Raw genomic sequence first — 21101 nt, 5'->3', positions numbered from 1 at the left:
AAACACATATAAATAGCCATAGAATGCTAATTGCTGAATACCTGGTTGAAGAGAAACATTTTTGCCTGGTGTTTAAATATATGCGATGAGACAAGTTGACACAATAGGCCATTGCGTCTGGTTGTTAACCAGAAGGTTGGTGGTTTGAGCTCACCCAGGGATGCCTGTTGACAGGATTCCTGCTATGCAAGGGGTTGAACTAGAGGGCCCTCAGTGTCCCTTCTGACTTTACAATTTGAAGGCACATAAGAAATGCAGATTGACCCTACTGGGACAAGGCAGTATTCCACTGAGGCTTGCGATACCAAGATTTTGTAGTGCAGGCAGGAGTCAGGTAATATTTTAGCACTCAAAGATGTAGGAACATTCTCTCTTGTTGCAGCCTGCTTGGAATAGCAAAACAAGAGAGTTGGTGAAGTGCATTTAGCTTTCTGTGCACTCCTATATTCTACATATTTTGATCCAACAAGCCTGTTCCCTCTATTTTTTATGATTGTCCGCAAAGCATGCAACTTTCCTGGATCACCATCAGTTAGTCTGTGCTTTGCTGCTGTTGACTTGGCCTCACCTATCAACATCCTTTTTTCTCCTACATCAGACCTGGACCTCCATTTTAATCCTGCCCCGTTCATGTTCCTCAGACTAAAAACACATTGGGACAGGGTTGAATTGTATCTTAATTTGTACTAAAATGCTAAAGCATTTTTAAATAACACTAATTTGAATTTCAAAAAGGCAGATGTATAATTGAGTCTAAAATAATCACCCATTAATTTTTTTCTTTTTGTTGTGGCTAAAAATTGACATCTGTTTTTGGGATTTGATAGATAGTCAACCCAAAATGTTAATCCATGTTTGTCAATATTTTACAGATGGCAAACACTGTCATAATGTCTTTATTATGTGATGATGTTGCAACTTGTGTTACCCCACTTGTCCACATTCAGTGAAAAAGAATAACAAAATGTGCTATCACAAAAATTCCTATTTCCTAGTCAGTTCCTATTGCCCGCGATTTCATGGAGTCGGAGGAGAATGATCATGATAAGAAGAAATATTGAAATTCTGATGCTGAAAAACAGTGAATTGTGTGATAAAGGTTGCAGCAAATGCATTCAGATGAACATCCAAGTTCAATGTACTACATCCCTCTAACCTCTCCTTCACTGTGACAGTGTCTATTTATTATCCTTGAAGCATGGGCTTTCATGCTTCCATTAAATCAGGGATGTCCAGCAGGTCGATTGCGATCTACTGGTAAATCCCCGTGAGGTTTTGGTAGATTGCGGTCGATCTCTGGCTCCCTTTCCTTAGCTCTGCTAAAACTGACTCCTGCCACGCCCCCTTGCCCCACCCTCCATTGTTGTATGATCTCTGGAAGGGAAGACGGAGCTTTCTCTGCTGTTTTGATCCATAGCGATTTTTGAGAGTAACTTTACCCCTTTGTCCCTTGCCTTTAACCCCCCCCAAAAAAACCAGAACTCCCCCCCCCAAAGCTTTTTGTAAATCCCTAAAAAAAGTTCAACAACTTTCAGCTGAACCCAAAAAAAGGGGGTAGATCACTGCCAGTTTTTAATTTTGAAAGTAGACTGCAATCTCTTGAGAGTTGGCCACCCCTGCACTAGATCCTACCCTATGATGACATTCCATTGTGACAGACTTAGAGATTATAACCAGAATAATCACCAACTTTTCTGTGCCGAACGCAAATGTATTTATAACAGCCAGAATTGGAGCTCAATTGCTTCCTTAGAAATGCTCTCAGTTAGCCCCATGTCCATCAGTGTCTTTCTCTGAAGGGCGTGAGAGTTCCAGCAGTTAATTTACCAGCAAGTAGCAATTCTGTATTGATTTTCATTCAATCAAGCTCCTTTTTATTGCTACCGAATGACTTGGAGGAAAGAGATACTAGATGGGAAAGAGATAATAGGGTGGCAGTCGCTAGAGAAGTATGTCAATGTCATATCAACATTCCTAGAAAATATATAAAAATTGAGGTTCACAGTACCTTTCCTCCATGACAAGCAGCATACACATGATCACTCTGAACATATGCTGTAGCTTGCCACATGGGTCCTTTGGAGTGCATAGGAAGTGTCCACAGCAGCCATTGATACCTCCATAAGCATCTGGTGGTGGTAATCAGTCAGAAGGAACCACATGATAAGTTTCACTAGAAGGAGAATTGCCATGCAGACAAAGCTTGCTGTGGAGATACCACATGTATATCACTTTTAATCCTGGATTTTATTTTTTTTAAAAAAGAAGAAGAAGAAAGGAGCCCTGATTAATACCATATTTATCCACATGGCTACAAGAAAGAGAACTTGCCAGACACTGCTGACTGCAGTAAATCTGAGATAACATCAACAGAATAGGACAAGTGAGAGTGATACCAAATTGCCAGACATCAGCCAGGTTTTAAAAAGAATCTGAATAATAACATTCTCTCATTAGATTTGGCTTTTTAAAAAACAGCTGTTGTGATCATGTATGCTTATTGGAACTTGAAAACAGCCTGTTTTATATTGTTATGTTAAGATAATAAAGCTTCTTTATTTCTGGCTCACATCCACAAAGTTATGATAGTTGCTTGAGAAATGGTTCCCCTCCAGACTTTACTTTAATGGATTAGCTAAGCATATGAATAACTGGGCAATCAAGAGCAGGCCTGCCAGACTTGTGACCCACCAAGTTGAGCTGAGCCTACCAGCAACTTACAGTGGTACCTCAGTTTACGAACTTAATCCATTCCGGAAGTCCGTTCTTAAACCCAAATTGTTCTTAAACTGAGGTGTGCTTTCCCTAATGAAGCCTCCCATCGCCACTGCCCTTCCACCTTTCGGATTCCGTTCTTAGACCGAGGTAAAGTTCTCAAACCGGGACACTACTTTCGGTTTTGCGGAGTTCGTAAATTCAAATTGTTTGTAAACAGGATTGTTCTTAAAACGAGGTACCACTGTATTGTGACCCGACAGGTAAGTAACAATACTACCATGCCCCAAATTTTGCAGTGACATGCAGCCAAGAACAATAAAAGAAAGCAAGTTGTTTCTGAGCTGTAATATGTAATTGCCACAGGGATAAGATATTATGTACATCAGTTGTCTTGAATTTTTTTCGCACCTCGGACCAATTCTTTCAACCTGTAACATGGGATACACTTTTTATTTTATTTTTCTGCAGTCTCTCTCTCTCTCTCTCTCTCTCTCTCTCTCTCTCGTTGTTGTCATCATCATATTCTTAAAATAAATATCAATTGCTGGTGTTCTGCATGTATTAGAAATTTGTGGCTGTAGAAGTACAACCACTAATTTCAAAGTCATTCAGCTTGATCTAAAGCAAATGTTTATGCCAAATTACAACAAAATATTTACATTCAAGGCCACTTCTTGCCTGCAGAAGGAGGATAAGTAGGAAAAACCCTAAAAGGACACTATATTTCTCACTCCTCTCTCAGTCTCTCTGAAGCTGTCATAAAAAGAAAGAAGGAATAACCCATAGAAATGACAGTTTCTCTTTCAGGATCACACATGTATGTACAGTTAAACAGTAGGTGGACTGTACCTTAACTAACCAGATACTGCAGCATTTCTTTGACAAATGCAGTGCTTGGTTATTTCCTTGAAAACAGCATGGGCACTTCTGTTAACTTAGCTTTTTGTTGCCAAACTTGAATTTTACTTTCTCTTTTGTCTTTGCTTTCTCATCCATTGGTATTTGGCCAGCGTTTCTGGTCAAATGAATCCAGACATTGTGCAGTTCCACATCTGCATTCTTGTTTCATTCACAGTCCTGTCACATGCCCCCTTCAGCTTGCAGTAACTGTTGGCCATGATAACTACAAATTCCAATGGCTGACTACGGTGATACTGAAAAACACCAGTGGTGGTGCTTTCAAGTCTAGTTCCAATAAAAGAAAAACTAGTTTTAGTTTCTTTGCCGGGGGAGGGGGAGGGAGCGTAATTGCTTTTTCACTGGTAGAGAAACAGAATGTATTTAGGCACTGATAAGAAAAGAACAAGTAATTGCAAATAAATGAAACATTGGAGCCACATTTTTCTTATTTCTTATTCATTCTCTCTCTCTCTCTCTCTCTCTCTCTCTCACACACACACACACACACACACACACACATTCATAGCAACTTCTGGCTCTTTTAAGATATGGGGTTTGCAATATTCCAGTAGATAAACAAAGGGAAATATTATAGCAAATTAGAAATACTAAAAGGGAAGAAAGGAGATGAAAATAGTTTATTATAGTACTTTCCACTTGCTGCAGTGTAAGAAGACTCAACATATTTTTGCCTCAGACATGTCACTCAATATACAGGAGATTGGACACCGAATAGCAGCCAGATGTGTTTACTATACAGAGGACTAGTGAGAAGAGGTACTGTAACCATTATAATTCCACACAAGAGTTTGATGGGACAGAGATGTTGTGATAGATCCTCCTGCTCCTTCATGCTATCAGGGTAGCAGAAGCCTTGAAGTTCAAGGCTGGGCACCACAGTTCAAGAAGGACACTGACAAACTAGAACGTGTACAGAGGAGGGCAACCAAAATGGTCAAAGGCCTGGAAACAATGCCTTATGAGGATCGGCTAAGGGAGCTGGGCATGTTTAGCCTGGAGAAGAGGAGGTTAAGGGGTGATATGATAGCCATGTTCAAATATATAAAAGGATGTCACATAGAGGAGGGAGAAAGGTTGTTTTCTGCTGCTCCAGAGAAGCGGACACGGAGCAATGGATACAAACTACAAGAAAGAAGATTCCACCTAAACATTAGGAAGAACTTCCTGACAGTAAGAGCTGTTCGACAGTGGAATTTGCTGCCAAGGAGTGTGGTGGAGTCTCCTTCTTTGGAGGTCTTTAAGCAGAGGCTTGACAACCATATGTCAGGAGTGCTCTGATGGTGTTTCCTGCTTGGCAGGGGGTTGGACTCGATGACCCTTGTGGTCTCTTCCAACTCTATGATTCTATGATTCTATGATTCTATGAAGTGTTTAAAATATGATGCTATGCTGACACAAAGGGCTGGACAAATCCATCAGTATACTACTCTTCTGTGGCAGATTCCAAAATGGATGAATCCTAATCCACAAAAGTTTGGTGTTTCATGACCACCCTTTCCCCCCTAGAAGTTGGGAGCCAAGTCCTGGCAACCCAGTGCAAATCCAGGAGCCATATATAACACAACTATAGAATTACCTCCAGGGCTTCTCTATTCCCAGGTTGTTTTGCTAGGGATTAGTTGCCTGCTAGGCATATAATTGGGAAAGAAGAAACAGCTACAGCCAAGAGCAGAAATTATCAGTTTTAGGCTGCATTGACCATCACTGCCTGCCCCACTCCCACATAGTTACCTATTAGAGCCAACATGGTGACCTTCAGATGTTGTTGGACTACAAGTCACATCATCCTTTACCATTGGTTATGCTGACTGGGGCTAATGGGAGTTGTAGTCCGCAACACCTGAAGAACACTATTTTGGCTACTGTACTGTCCAGAAATACTCTTGTTATTTATGATGATAGGAAGCATCTTAGATGCGGAGCCTGTTGTAGCACTAAGCATTCCTCAAATCTGTGAGGATCTAAAAACTTACACATCTACAACCCTATAACCTCATTTCTTTTTCCAGTATTCTCAAACACATCATATATTTTTGTTCAGCTGACTCTCTGATTGGTAGAGCAGCAGTGGAGACATGACCTTCTTTATTTATGTTAAGTATGAACAATGTAGGTTTGTTTGTTTGTTTTAATTGGAAGGAAAACAGCTTCAGAAAAGCTGATCTAAACATCTCTAATGTGGGAATTTTAAAAACTGTATCAGAGTTTGGCATGTGGCATATATAAAAGATGTGAGTTCTGTTTTCAAGGTAATGTGTTGATAATTGTACCAGCCAAACAACTGCTGGTAGAATGTATTTTTTCTGATACTGTACACATTTATTTATTTATTTATTTATTTATTTATTTGCCACTGTATCATAAAAATATATCACAGTGGTTTACAACAATATAAAAATATATATATTTTTAAATCTTTTGTTAGTTCAAGGTTCAAGAAGTAACACCACATTGCTTGCCATCCACTCATGCTTAATGTGGTGAAAATGTTAGATTATTTCATCTAATTACTATAGAGCATTCTAAATGTCAGTAGCTTTGAGGCAAACTACGCGGGATGAAAGATACGTATCACTATTACCAAATATCTGAAAAATTAATTGAAATAGATTGTTTCAAAACATGTTTGATATTAGAGCAAGCTACTTCTTGCTAGTGAAAATGGATAGCTAATAGCATTAGCACACATTAACAATATATTTTTTAAAAAATATTTTTAAAAGATATAGCTGAATTATGGATTTTCAGATGTTAAATTGAAATTGACTGTACTTAAGTAGCCTTTTTTGTTTTTACCTACACTTTTAATGCAGACAGCAGCAGAAGTTGTGTTTACAAGGGCCAAATTGCATTGCTTTAAATGGGCAAATGTTTCTGCTAAATTTTGACAGGATGTAAAATGAGTGAGATGGGCATCCAGGTTAACATAATACTAATACTTGGACAGGATGGCAATTGGATACTGGATGAGGTGCTTTTCCTTCATCTACTACATTGTATTTCATTTTTTGTCTTTGCCCAATGTACCTGTTAATCAGATGAACACACTGTTGTTACTGGTTCTTTTTTTTAAAAAAAATGTTTTGTGTGTTCTGACATCTCTTAGGACAATCTTTAAATGGGTTCCATTTGAGATAATATTAAAACACACACACACACACACACACACAGAGAGAGAGAGAGAGAGAGAGAGAGAGAGAGAGAGAGAGATGTGCCTAAAAGTTGGAATTAGTGTAGCACTGGCAGCAAAGAATGGCTGAAAATGTCATTTCTAGTGTGAGATGTCCCCACTCCGTGCCTCATAACATTTAGAAATGATAACCACATGAGATGATGTCATATGCTGTGAGTTTCCTTGCCCTTCCTCCCTGTCATTGACTGACACAGACAGGGGGAAGGAACTGTCAATGTGATTGATAGCATGTTGTGGTGACTGTCTAGAGTGCTGTTTATTCTACCTATACTGGATCAGTTTAGATTATTGCAGCCTGAGGATGTACAAGATGGTTACGTCTTGTGTGTTTATTGAGGATGTAGACAAGCTGCTTGAATAAGCGTGGCCAATCACCTGCCTTCTTGACCTTTGCCCATCTTGGCTTCTTCAAACTAGCCATAGAGGGTTGACTGGGTGAGTCTCAGAGTGATCAGTGCTTCATTGGAAAGGGGGAAAGTACCATTTGCCTCAAAGGAGGTGGTGGTGTACCTCCTGGAAGACTTCCCTGGACCCAGAAGCGTTAAACAACTATCACCCAGGAGAAAATATTAAGGTGGTAGTGGTGGTCCATCTAAGGCATGCTTGAAGGAAGCTGATTACTTGGATCCATTCCAGTCTGGCTTCAGGCCTGGTTCCGGCACTGAAACAGCCTTGGTCACCCTTGTTGATGACATTTATGGGAGAGAGCTGGTGGGGGGAGCACAACCCTGCTGGTTTTCCTTGACATTTGCTGAAGGAATGGTCATATAGGTGAAACTTAAAACGTTAGACCAGTTGTTGCTTGGAGAAGAAAGTGCGGAGAAAAACAACAAAAGGGAAAGATACACACAGAAAGAAACAAAATCTTAGACTGAAGTAAAACCAAAAGACAAAAATGTTGGTGGTCCTGAAGCTGAGCATTTATTTGAAGTGAGTAATTGTGAACATAGCAATGTAATATGAACAGATAATGAGAACAGGAAGCTTTGATTATTACAGAAGAGTGAGTTATTATCCTTGTTTTTTATGCAAGCCTCCCCCAAGTGCAAGTTGAATGATGGTCTGGATGAAGGGAGTATATAGTCCTAAATGTGTACTCTGGCCCATGGACTGTAATTAACAGTGGAATTTGGTCTCCTCTCTTAACCTCCTTTTGCTTGTGTGTTCCTCCCTGAGTACAGTATTACCTTTCATAGGATTACTGTGTCAGTCTTCCAGAAGGAAAACATCATTACCATCATTCATACAAATGCTAATTTAGCCTGTTAGTGCCTGTGGACTGCTGCCACTGAGATCACCCAAAATATTCAAGTGATGGAAAACACAAAAGAGTCCATGGAACCAAACTTAAACTGGACATTAGCAGGTCTAATTCCACACCCATTGCTGCCCCCTCTCTTCCCCTTCCCTTGATCCCTCCTTTTACATCTGTCAAACTCTTAGTGCTCAAATGTAGGCTTTTAAATGCTGCCGGTGTGGATCCAGCTTATTTGCTACTTTCTGCCTTGTGATCATTGCTCATAAAGATCTGTTCATGCATATACTCTGATTCTGAAGGTGTACATTTCACCTGTCACCCCTTACTAATCCGATTCCATTCTTATCATGTTTATATGATAGCCTGATTCCATTCTTATCATGTTTATATGATAGCCTGAAAGTTATGCAGGGTTGATGTTCCCTGGGATCATGCCTAAAGCCAAAGTCACCTATAGTGAAAAACACATTGGGAGCAAAAGGGTGGGTGGGATTGCTAAAGTTTTTTTTACTGGAAGCCCACCCCCTTTCTGCCACCTTATTTTTTCCCCTAATTGCTAAGTGCATAAAGCTAAATGCACACAAGTTAAATGTGCATAAGTTGCAGGCTTATTGTATTTGTATATCCCAAGGTTTCCATACTCAGTAACTGACAGTCATGCTCTTACAAGCCAAGCCAATCAAGGAAAAATGAACCAGAAAATACAGGAAAAGGAGGGGGTCAGGCTGGGGCATAAGATGCACTCCTATAAGTATGCAGCTTTCATAAGGGATGCTGAGGTTAATCTATGAAAACAGAAGGCATATGAGGACTAAACCCCATTCTTTGGAAGCTCTGCTCCTTCATTCTGTATGCATGAGGGGCTGCCTGTTGGTAGTAGTGGGGTAGAGGTAAGAGTGCCATAGGATGAACTCTGACTCAGATTAAGTATTCACAAATACTAATATTGATCTGTAGCAGGAAAGCAGAACCTGTGACACGTTCTTGTTGAAATACAATTCCCATCATCCCTGAACATTGGCTATGTTATCTGAGGGGAGTTGGAGTCCAATAACATCTGCAGGCCATAGGTTTCTCATGCGTGATCTTTAGAATTTATCCTTGATTTTTTCTACTTCAACCTTAAAAAAATGCTCCTGTTATGAAAGGTAAGAGTTTTCCCATCCTGCTTTGTTCTCTCATCTTAAACACTGCTGAGAGTCTGTCCAATGAGAGACAATTGCCAGACAACAATTACTATGGAAAGTGAATAAGTGGTAAATGACTTGTATGTTAATAAGCTAAACAGATTAAAACAGCACCCTCAGTCATTTGAAATCAAAGCAAGCTACTGTGCTCAGTAGGAGTACAATTTAACAGTTCCAGGTTAATTAATCTTCAGTTTGCTTTTAATGACAAAAATCCAAGGCACGTGTAACATGTACAATATGCATAATTCCAAAGCTTTGACAAATATATCTCATTGAAGTTTGTATTTATAGTTTGTTTGTTCATGACTTTTACTTGTATTGAACTAGTTTATCATATAAACAAACAAGCACAGTTTACTGGATTGGCATTATTGACTGAACATGTGTGTGTGTGTGTGTGTGTGTGTGTGTGTGTGTGTTACCTACATATTACTGTATAGTTTGATCTTGTAACAAAGCATTTGTGTCTCTAGATTGACCAAGGTCTTCCTAATTATTTAGTAGCTGATCAATGTATTGAAGGCTATTCTTAATTAAATTTTGAAGAACATGAAGGCAGAGCTACTGTTTCAGATTGCAACAGGGAGGAGCCAGTTTGAGAGTCTGTACAGACAAGGGATAGAAGCACTTGAGAACATGGGCATAGCCAAGGGAGGGCAGGGAGGGGCAGCTGCCTCCCCAAGCAATAGAAAGAAAGAAAAATACATAGCAAACTGAGATTCTGCCCCTAACAAAAGGCCTGCCCCCCAAAAAAACTCCTGGTTACGCCTATGCTTGAGAAGCTTGTTTACACTCCTGAACCACAGGGGTGGAAATATTGCTCCCCTTTGCCCACCTAAATGTCACCCCTGAAGCTAGGCTCTCACTTTCAGAGAACCTGTTATTTCTCCTGTTAATACTTTAATTAGGTTAATGACATTCACCTAGAAAAGCCTCCAGGTCCTGTCTTTCATCTAAATCTGCACTCTCTGGTATCATGATAATTGCATGCCGCTTTCCTACAAAGTTATGATCAAATTTTAGTGTCCAGCATCTGAAGCTACTTGTCAGATGCCATTAGTTAATTGTGGGTAATCTGCCCCCAGCATATAGCTTCCTGCTAATTACCATGTACTTAGAAGACAGGGTATGTTGTTACTCAAAGTATGTATGTGTGCTGTGATGCCTATCATGAGAAAATGGCCAAGCATCAAGTGAGATCATGAGACTTCCATCCTTTATGAAAGGCTTTAAAAATATGATGATAATGTACTATCAATGCTGCAATCTTTTGTAGGCTTGAGCATCAAGGATCTCAGCTCTTGATTCTGAAATCCATTCTATCCCAGCACTATGTCTGTATAGTGGTGTAGCTCTAATATGTAAATAGCATTCCTGCAATGATAGTCCCCACCCACCCATACTTTTGATCAATATACTTTGGCTGTTCCTCAGGCTATTCATTTAAACCAAGGCTCTTCTCCGTTTTGATCCTAAGTACTGCAAGGCACAGATCCCTTCGTATCTTCTTCTGCAGCTGGAAAACTGAAGTGAAGCTACAAATTCCACACATTTTTTCAAAGTGTGTGCATTTAAATTTAAATGTGAATTAGCATCCCACTTAAAAACTTCAAAAACAAGATACGCAAAGGGGATTTCAAGCTTTCTTGTTACTAATTTGTGCTTCTGCATATTCATAGGATGTGACTTTGTAAGTCACTGTTTGGATATGTAAGTAAATAAGGTTTTCAGCTGCAGTGGCATCAGCTGCTACACTAATGGAAAACATATTGCTGACTGCACAGTAACAACCTGCCATGTCAGGAAAACTTCTAGTAGTGACTCACTTTTGGTCCTCCAGACATTGGTGGACTACAGCTCCTGTAGTCCCTAAGCTTTGGACATGCTAACTGGGGTTGATGGGAGTTGGTGTCCAACAACATCTCGTTGGCCACAGGTTACCCCTGTTCTAGTTGTGTGGGGGCACTGAAGGCCCATGGACTCTCCCCATGCAACCTCCACATCTCCTTTTTGTCCCGCCCTCTTGCAGGCTTTTTCATGTTGTGATGTTGTGACACAGTTTTTAGACATGCATCATCTTGTGACACAGCAAAAAAAAAAGAAAAAGCTCGACAACTTTGGCCTTACCCTCCTAAAGAAAGCTCGACAACTCTTGTCCATGACAATGGGAGTACTCATATGCTTTTGGTGGATATCACATGTAATTCAAAATTCAAAAATATAGAAAGTTGTATATCATTTATAAACAAATTAATCATACACCAAAGACAATACAGCAAAGATACAGTATTGACAATTATAACAGTTAAACAGCCTCTTTTACAGGAGGTTGCATAACATATTTGTTTTCTATGAGTCCAGCCCACCCTCATCTTCTTATCTGGGAAAGCATCAGGTTTGGCCAGTTCTGTAGAAAGATAAATTTGATGTGAGTTTTTCCATAGTTAACTAATTCCACATCCTCAAGAACCAAGCAGTTATTATTGGATTTATTTCAGTCTACTGAGCACACTTACTGACATAACAAAATGTAAACACAAAAATACTTTAAAATGCTTGTTTGAGAAAAATGGGTTGTGAGATATGAGCCTTTCTGTGACCTGGTTCAAAAGTCTTTTCTCCAGGCAATATTTACAGTATTTTTGTTTATTTCTTTATAATATACTTTATATGTCTCCCTATAACCAAAGTTTTCTGGGCAGTTTGTCATACTTTGTCATACGTGTGGAGGAAAACCTTAAACATTGCAGAGTTCATCAGAGTTCCCAAAAATAGGCCAGAGGCAATAGTACTTCATTCAGCAGAGCTTTACTTGTGCTGAAGGCAAATGTAGCATAATGGTTATCAAATCCAATACAATTAGGATTGGCTCAGTTCATGCAAAATCCAGTTGCAGCATTTATAAACTTAACTCATAATAAGACTAAACCTTAGCACTAAAGCATCCTATGTACAGAAACATCATACCAGAAGGAAGTGGGATAGAAAGAGAAAAGTAAGACCCAGGCTTCTTTTGGCCTATATTTATAGTCAGCATGACTCTGCAGAATAGAGATAAAAGAACTAGTTCAAAGCAGCTTCGCAGAAAGTATAACCCAAACAATCATTAACCCTTCTGCCTCTGCTACTCTCACACAGAGAAGCTTCTAGTAGCTTCTAGAATTAATCAGAATAGAATAGAATAGAGTGCCTATGACATTACTGGTAATAAGCAACTGCCCTGTAAACATCAGCAGCATTTGGAAGCTTTTTAAATTGTTATTTTTGGTTTGCAGCATCAAGGTTATCAACACTCAGTCATCAATTCAACAGCATGTACGCACGCACGCACACATACACACGAACCCACATTAAGGACCCAATACACACCATTGCATTTTATAAACGCTCTAACCATGCCTGGTGTCACTATCTACCATACTAGGGCATCTGCTGGGGCCCATTCACATTAGGGCCGATGCCTTGCCCCACTCACATTTAGCCTCTTGTGCTCATGGACAGAGTAATCTGATGATGGTGACAGCCCATTACTGTGCAGCCACTGGGAAAGCCTACTTGTAAATGTGAGATTGGCAGCTGCCCCACCCCACCCCACTCTGTGACTGGCTTCTACCCTGTAATGTTGCTGCAGTGGGATACCGCTGCCATGGGTAAGCCTGCTCTTGGGCAAACATGAGGGAAGTTGGCAGCTACAGGGGCATATCTGGGGGGGGGGGGGAGTTAGGTTGGCTCTGGATGGGCTACCTAGGGCAGCTTCTCTGGGGGCCTTCCAAAGGCCAGAGCCAAGTCTGAGTCAACATATATTTATGGACTTTTTTGGAAAAAAGTATTAGGATCAAATGCTATCTGAGTCAAGGATTTGTTGTGTGATCTTGGACAAACCAGTTAATCTATGCTTTATATTGGGAATGATAACAAACTATGTCACAGGGTTCGTTTGAAAGTTAATGATTGCACACTCAAAGAAACATACATAATGGCAACAACTGAGGAAAGGAACAAAATTCTGAAGTAAATAATATGATAACACTAAGTGGAGATCTTTAGTAGGAGGACCACCTGGATTGACACACCTGGATCAGAAAAGAAGCAGGCCCAGTGTCGTGACACTTGTGTGTGATTGCATCTTCACATTTCTGTGAGTCATATACCCTGTGCTCCTGAAGGCACATTATTTATCCCATGTTTTATCCCTACAGTGAAGATGTCTGCAAACGAGGGTTTACTGTCATCATTGATATGAGGGGATCTAAGTGGGACCTGATCAAGCCCCTATTGAAGACTCTTCAGGAGGCCTTCCCTGCAGAAATTCATGTTGCCCTGATAATCAAGCCTGATAACTTCTGGCAGAAGCAGAAGACAAATTTTGGAAGTTCCAAATTTATCTTTGAGGTAAGATTGAGAGCCTTCTGTAATGTCTGAAGAGTTTCAATTTGAGTAAAGATCACATATATCTAGGCAATTCAGTCTATATTGATTAATTGAAAAATTCACAGTCAGTGTTAACTTTAAAAAAGATAATGCCCTCAAATTAAGAGGGGAAGGATGTTCATGCTACAGTAGTTGCTGCTCCTGCAAATAATCTGCTCCTTAGTTGGCTTTTTTGACAATTGAACAACCCCAACAATAGTAAGGTTTACTTTTGTATTTTCCCTTGTGGGTACAGTCAGTCACAAGTTGTAGGTAAGCTAAAAAGAGCAAAGCTGACACTTGATTGACTAATGCAGATTCAGGAGCTTGCTGTCAACGAGAGGGATGACCCAATAAACCTCCTTGTCATTAATTCAGGAGTACTTTTGCAAATTATTTTTCTTTTCTCCTGAAAAGATTGAATGAGCAGGCTGTGATTTTGATTGGTTGCATCTAAGAGAGAGAAATATGACAGCTGATAGGCTGTTACCTTGCTTTGCACATCCCTTCTCCCTTCCTGATGAAGTTTGATAATGTATTCCTATTCATCTCTAGTTCTCCCGAGAGAACCTATCTGAATAATAAATGTATCTTCAGAGTGCTTTAAACAAAAAGGCCTCCTGTCACATCTTTGTGCCAAAAAGGCCGATTGTGACAGGAAAGAATATTTTTGAAGTGGATTTTAAAACCAAGTGGGGAATCTTTGACCTGCATTGACATATTTTATGCTAAATGTAATCATCACCTTAAAACTTTAAAGGGTTACTGTTCAAGATGAGAGACCATAAAAGCTTGAGGTGTGTTTTTAAAGGTCTACTGTCTTAATTTGAATCTGACTGTCTCCATAATTGTAAATACAATACAATGGAGTATTGACCTGGTTCCTGTGTTGTGGAGTATGCCATGGCTAATTATTTACCATGGACACACTTTTCTGAGCTGTTTGCCTCCTTCTAAATCAGCGGAGAAAATAAGGCACCACCCTGGCTCTTGGTTCCATCCAAACTAGGCGTCATAGTTTATTCCACTCTCAAGAAACCATGCTCATTAAAGCAAGAACAAAACTTGGCTACAGATGGTGATCTGTTGGAAGTGAAAGAAGCCGTGATCTCTGGTCTTAGCATAATATGTTTCTCCTTCATCCTAGCAGAAAGGAGACAAACAGCCAATAAATGTATACCTTAGTGGTTTACCATGATGTTTGAACAGGGTCACTATCTTATGTACATGTTAAAGTGTCACACCCCGGTGATCTCATAATATCTTCACCTTTCTTCACCTTAGATACTAAGGTGGAAAATGAATATGTCGTGACTCTGGTGTGAGGGTGTCTGTTTCCTCACTTAGTCAACAGGTTGAAAGTGGACCTGAGAGAATGTGGAAAGGGAACTATGCTACTTAATCATGCACTGTAGTTCACTTCCCAATTCCTCACATTTCCTTGTTCAAAATGCCAGCTATCTGTCTGGATGGTGGTTGCCCAGGTCCTTGTTGTTGGCTTCCTGAAGATCACTGTGAGAATAGAATGTTGGACTAGATGAGCCTTTTGTTTGATACAGCCGTGCTCATCTTATGTTTTTTCGGGGTGTTGTTTTTTTATCATGGTCTCTCCCCAAAGCTGCCCCTTAGTGCTACATGGCTTGGATTTTAAAGTGCATTTTCCTTCTTTGCTTGTACTTTAAAATCAAAGAGGCACAGTTTTGCTGAACACTGATAGCAGCCCAGGCATTCAGCATAGGCTCAATCCAGAGCTGGTGAGTGAGTGGCGAGCCAAACTGTTTTTTGCCCACACCTAAGGTTAGGGGTTATAGGGCCCCTAGACCTCTGCCCAAAGCCCAGCCCTAAGAGCACCATTGACCGCTGCCAAAAAAAATATGTACAGTGGTACCCCGCAAGACGAATGCCTCGCAAGACGGAAAACCCACTAGACGAAAGGGTTTTCCGTTTTTCGATGCACTTCGCAGGACGAATTTCCCTATGGGCTTGCTTCGCAAGACGAAAATGTCTTGCGAGTCTTGAGATTTTTTTCCGTTCCCCACCCCCTTTTTCTAAGCTGCTAAACCGCTAATAGCCTTTTAGCAGCTAATCCGCTAATCCCTTAAGCCTTTAATAGCCGCTAATAGCCGCTAAACCGCTAATAGCACTAATCCGCTAATAGGGTTGCTTTGCAAGACGAAAAAACCGCTAGACGAAGAGGCTCACGGAACGAATTAATTTCGTCTTGCGAGGCACCACTGGATATAAAATTAGTATTGCACTGCACAGAAGAAATGTTTAAAATTTTTACCTATCAAATCTTATTCTTAAGAGTTATCAACTAGTTTGTCAATCAAGTTTGAACTTTTCCTGTCCAGGTGAAAGTCACCATATTTACAAGCTGGAATTGGTGTGGGTGCAGGGGAGACTCCTTTTGGGGCAAGAGAGCCTACCTCCTTTTAAAGATTTCAACCTTTTAAAAAGCATCAAATTATAATATACATCAGTTTAAGCATCCTACAATATGACCTTATACAGATATATTGTATTATTTCCAATTGCTCTAATACATCTTCTCCTTATTTGGCAATGGATGTCAGTAAAGGTCAGTGGTGCAGACCTGAAAATTCTAACAAAGTGCAATATCTGCGATCAGCGTTGGGAGATGGAATTGTTATTTTCTAAAGCAGTGATGTGAAGTGAATCACCTAGTCTAATTCTTGGAAATGCCCCAACTGCACAGTTTGCTTTGATATATTCCATGTTCTCATTGCATTGGAATCAGAGGCCTACAGTAAGGCTCCCAAAGTGGCACATTCTGTTCTGGCCTTCATAAGTAGCCTCCCTGCAGTGCTTTAACTTCTGTAGCAAGAGCTAGGTGATTAAAAAAACCAAAAACGCCTCTGTTCTTCTTTATAAATTGTCATTCAATGCCTACTAATAATTAAAAAAGAAATACATGTACATAAAACAACAGGAGAAAAAGATAGGTCAAACTGCAACCAAATTACAATGCAGAATAATCCAATACTGACATGAAATTTCACCGAAAACCTGGAAAAATAACCAGGACCTGCTGCTGAAAGCTTAGTAGCATCAGTGCCAGTTGTATCAGAACGATGGTGCTCAGACTGAGTTCTTGCCAGATGTGCCTCAGGTTGCCAGTTCTGGAACTTTTGTTGGCTGAAGACTTAACAAGCACATGTCACAATTCTGTATGCTTTGGTGGATAGCAGGGAGAAATAAACTGTACAAATGGGAATTTCAAAAGACAATATTTTTAAATTGTGGGGCTTTTAAAAAAAACTAGAGCTAAAGTGCAGTACAGTGGACGCTCGGGTTGCAAACATGATCTGTGCAGGAGGCACGTTCACAACCCACAGCATTCACAACCTGCAGCGCTGCGTCTGCGCACCCGTGGGTTGCGATTAGCCGCTTCTGCGCATGCGCAAATTGTGATGTAGCGCTTCTGTGCATGCGCAAGTGCCGAAATCCGGAAGTAACCTGTTCCAGTACTTCCAGGTTCTGTGCGGTGCACAACCTGAAGCATCTGTAACCTGAGGTATGACTGTTTAGTGAATTTAGAAGGAATGGTGAGGTATAGTTATTTTAAATGTAGCATTTTGGGTAGGGATAACTATTTGCACACTGTCCAAGAATCATTGCAAAAGAACTAGAAAGTCATCAAACAGTGTTCTAGGATACATGGCCAGGCCCTTACCTTCATTTCGAAAACTAATAATGTAAATGACCATCTATTCCAGGATTTCCTGTTTTTTTATTCCAAGTTAATTTTTACTGCCACAAATTCATTTGTGTCCTCACCCAACAAAGACCACATAAATTACAGTGAGACTGTTTATTGAGTGATAGTCAGTTTCTCCCAGGGCATCGTGCTAGACCTAAAGCATGGCAAACTTCAGTGCAAACACTTCTTTAGCCATAAACTTACTGGGTGGCCATATGCAACAAATTCTTATCTCATGGCCTAACTTATCTGTTAAATGGGAACAATAAGTACATACCAGGATTGTTGATAGAACGAAGAAGATAAAGCTTGGAAAGCACATTGTAAGTTTTATATAAAGTAATAGTTTAACTTTTTTTCATTATGACTCATAGGTAGTTCTTTTTATCCATAGCAAGTTCTTCTGTAAATACCTCAGTGGCATTTAATTTTTACATTAATTTGGCTTAATCATATTTAAAAAGGGTTGAAAAATAGCAGCCATATGGAAGCCTGTGTGATCTGCCTGTGGGAAAAGCCAGTTGGAATAATCTGAAAGAAAATAAGGAGCAGTGAGATGTGTATTTTGGCAGGGTAGAGCACCTGCTTCCAGTCACACGCCTGAAACCTATATAATGGCTGTATAATTCAAATAGCAGAATCCGGTGTGATATCACATATCCACTTAGGAGAACATTCAAGCCAGAATAGCTAAAGGCAATGGGGAAGAGTTGTATTTACAGTGATACAAAATACACTCTTTAGTTTAAAGGGATATGTTGTGGAAACATTATTCCCCGCCTTCCAAAAAAAGAACTTTCTAATGATCACTTTAGATTAAAAAGAACCAGTGATTGAAGAAATGTTTGCTGCTGAAAGTAGAATCAAACGAAAGAACAAGTTCTTAAAGTTTGTGCAGTGATTATGAAGTAAATGTAGTCCCCGGTGCTCTTTAAAAGGCTCCCTGCCCCCAGTGAAATGTATAAGTTAAAAAAAGCCCATTAACTCAGTATCCTTTTCATAAAAACCCGATGTGTGGTGCCATTGGCTGGAACATTGATGTTGGATATGAGAAATCTGGCTTCATATTCCAGCTCAGTGGGCTTCCTTCAGCAAAATCACATCTTGTGTCCTGAATGCATGCTTCCACAAGAATGTCTGCAGTTCAACTAAAATCCCAGCAAGCTCATCTTTGTATAAACCAGTATCATGTTGTGCAGAGTTTGATACATTAGCTGCATGTTACCACCCACAAGTGAAATATTCATGGTCTTTGCACATGAGTACTTAATGCTTTATACTCAGCAACGACACTGAACAGTAGATTACCTCAACCAGACATACCTCAAGATCTCAAACAGTGAAATAGAAAATAAGAGACACTTGCTGTATAGAACTGTCACGGGAAGCATTGCAAAATGTTTATGCAAGAATTCTGTGGGGAATTAATGGAATTACAGTTGTGTTATTACAGTTGTCATTCTCTAAATGCTGCCATGACATCTCTGAGTTGTGGATGGTGGGGGAAATTCTTACCCGTCCTGGCTGTCAATGTCCTTTCCCTCCTCCGACCTACCTTCCCATGACAAATAGCTAGATAATTATAATGTTTAGATCCCAGTATTGCAACATTTCTCATTCTTTCACTGATAACACATTGCAATATTTTTTTATGCCCTTAGACAAGCATGGTCTCTGTTGAAGGCCTAGCAAAACTGGTGGATCCCTCCCAACTAACAGAGGAATTTGAAGGATCCTTGGATTACAATCATGATGAATGGATAGAGTTGAGAGTTTCATTGGAAGAGTTTTTCAACAGCGCCATCCATTTGTTATCCAGGCTAGAGGACCTTCAGGAAATGTTGGCTAGGAAGGAATTTCCAGTGGATGTGGAGGGCTCAAGAAGACTAATAGATGAACACACGCAGCTCAAGAAGAAAGTAATTAAAGCTCCAGTAGAAGAATTGGATCGTGAGGGCCAGAGGTTATTACAATGCATACGGTGCAGTGATGGTTTTTCTGGTAGGAACTGCATTCCTGGCAGTGCAGATTTCCAAAGTCTTGTGCCAAAGATCACCAGCCTTTTGGACAAGCTGCATTCAACTCGGCAACACTTGCATCAGATGTGGCATGTCCGGAAACTGAAACTAGACCAGTGTTTTCAACTTCGACTTTTTGAGCAAGATGCAGAAAAGGTAAGGGGTAGTTTTCTTCTTCTTCTTGAATATTACTGTGAAATCACACGGCAACATTGTAGCCAAATATATATGCTTCTGCAATTAGCAACATGAGGAATTAATCGGGGATATAAACCTCAAGTTGCTAGCAAATGTATTTTATGTGACTTGTAAAGCAAAATCACTGAACTAATTGTTGGAAGTAGCAAGCAGTATGAGAGCCAAGAATAACTCACCTCTGGCTGTTCTGAAGAAAACTGATCTGCTTTGGATATATACAAGTAGATGTAAGGCACCCCAAGTTAAGCTTTGCTTCTTTCCACCAGGCTTTCTACCAGAACTGGTTGATGTGTTGAGAAGGGGTAACCAACTCAGGAGTTTTAGTCAGGAGTTTATTTGTGAGAAGATAGAAAAGGAGATATAGGAAAGGAAGCAATAAGTGAGCTGCTGAGGGAACTGGTGTATATGCTAGCTGTAGTAGGCTAGGTGTGGCAGAAGCTTATTCACAGAAGTATAGCCCCAGCCATGAAGTGATGGATAGTATAATTATCTAAAAATGTATTTTAGCCATGATGGGCAGGGAGGTCAATATATTAGTTAGGTGTCAATATGTAATATGAATTGCCAGAGACGTCCCTTCTGCTCTGAGCAGGTGGTGCTGATGGTGCAGCAGTGAGCTGGGAGTGGAGTGGTTGCTCAGCTCCCATAGGTGACGGGTCGCTGCTGTTTTTTCTCTTCCTCAATCCGATGGCCAGCACCAAGCACAGGGGATGGTGGTTCTGAGAGGCAGTCAGATCTGAATGTGCATTGTTCCAGAAAAGCCCACTGAGGCACAGCAATGGCACTACTGCCACTCTAGAAAAGTATGATTTATTGTAGCAGGAACAAGGGATAAACTCAAGTGCTCTCCTCCCCTGGCTAAAGAGATTTCCTAATTGGTTAGGCGGATACTGTGGTTTCACAAACCAGGCTTCTATTTCTTAGAGATTATTAACCTTACGTAGATGGTGGTAGTCAATTGGATTTTGGTTTCTTTCAGGCTTGCAACTAGAAACCAGTAAGGAAAAAATGACATGAGGTTTTCAGTTCAGGATAGAACCAGTCAGTCTACAAAGTCATAATCTGCTGAGCAGCACACACATTTGGTAGAAATCAGGGGACTGGGAGGTAGCAATCATACTAGGAGCTTCTGTCATCCAACTTCCATAGAAAAACTTGGTTTGTTTAGCTTGGTTGGTTTTTGTTTTTTTCCCTTCCAACATGCAGAGAAGAAAAAACCCAGGGCCTCTAGGCTTCCACAGGTGCAAATGAAATTAATCCATAGAGAGAAATTGCAATCTTCTTGTGGTCGAAGTCTAAATGCCATGATTCAATTAGGTCAACTGTGTTGCATTCATTGCTGAGCAATAGGAGGCGGTTCACGTAGTGTGCATCTCCCACCACAGTGATGGCCTGATTAACTAACATTGGGATCTGCAGGAAAGATAGTCTCAGGCTTTGCTATTCAGATTAATTCCTTACCTGAGAGAAG

General features: G+C 40.2%; 1 protein-coding gene across 20 annotated transcripts in view; it reads left to right on the top strand.

Moving 5' to 3' along the window:
- Nucleotides 1-21101, top strand: part of KALRN (kalirin RhoGEF kinase) — a 492139-nt gene that overhangs the window by 229198 nt on the left and 241840 nt on the right. For all 20 annotated transcript variants that reach the window (XM_083404304.1, XM_083404303.1, XM_083404302.1 and 17 more), the window contains 2 exons: nt 13480-13672; nt 19076-19588. In XM_083404304.1, coding sequence (XP_083260430.1) covers nt 13480-13672; nt 19076-19588 — 706 coding nt within the window. The remainder of the gene's footprint in view (nt 1-13479; nt 13673-19075; nt 19589-21101) is intronic.

The sequence above is a fragment of the Podarcis tiliguerta genome, assembly GCF_965153285.1.
Source record: "Podarcis tiliguerta genome assembly, chromosome: 1".
Lineage (NCBI taxonomy): Eukaryota > Metazoa > Chordata > Lepidosauria > Squamata > Lacertidae > Podarcis > Podarcis tiliguerta.
This window is presented reverse-complemented; position numbering and strand designations above follow the sequence as displayed.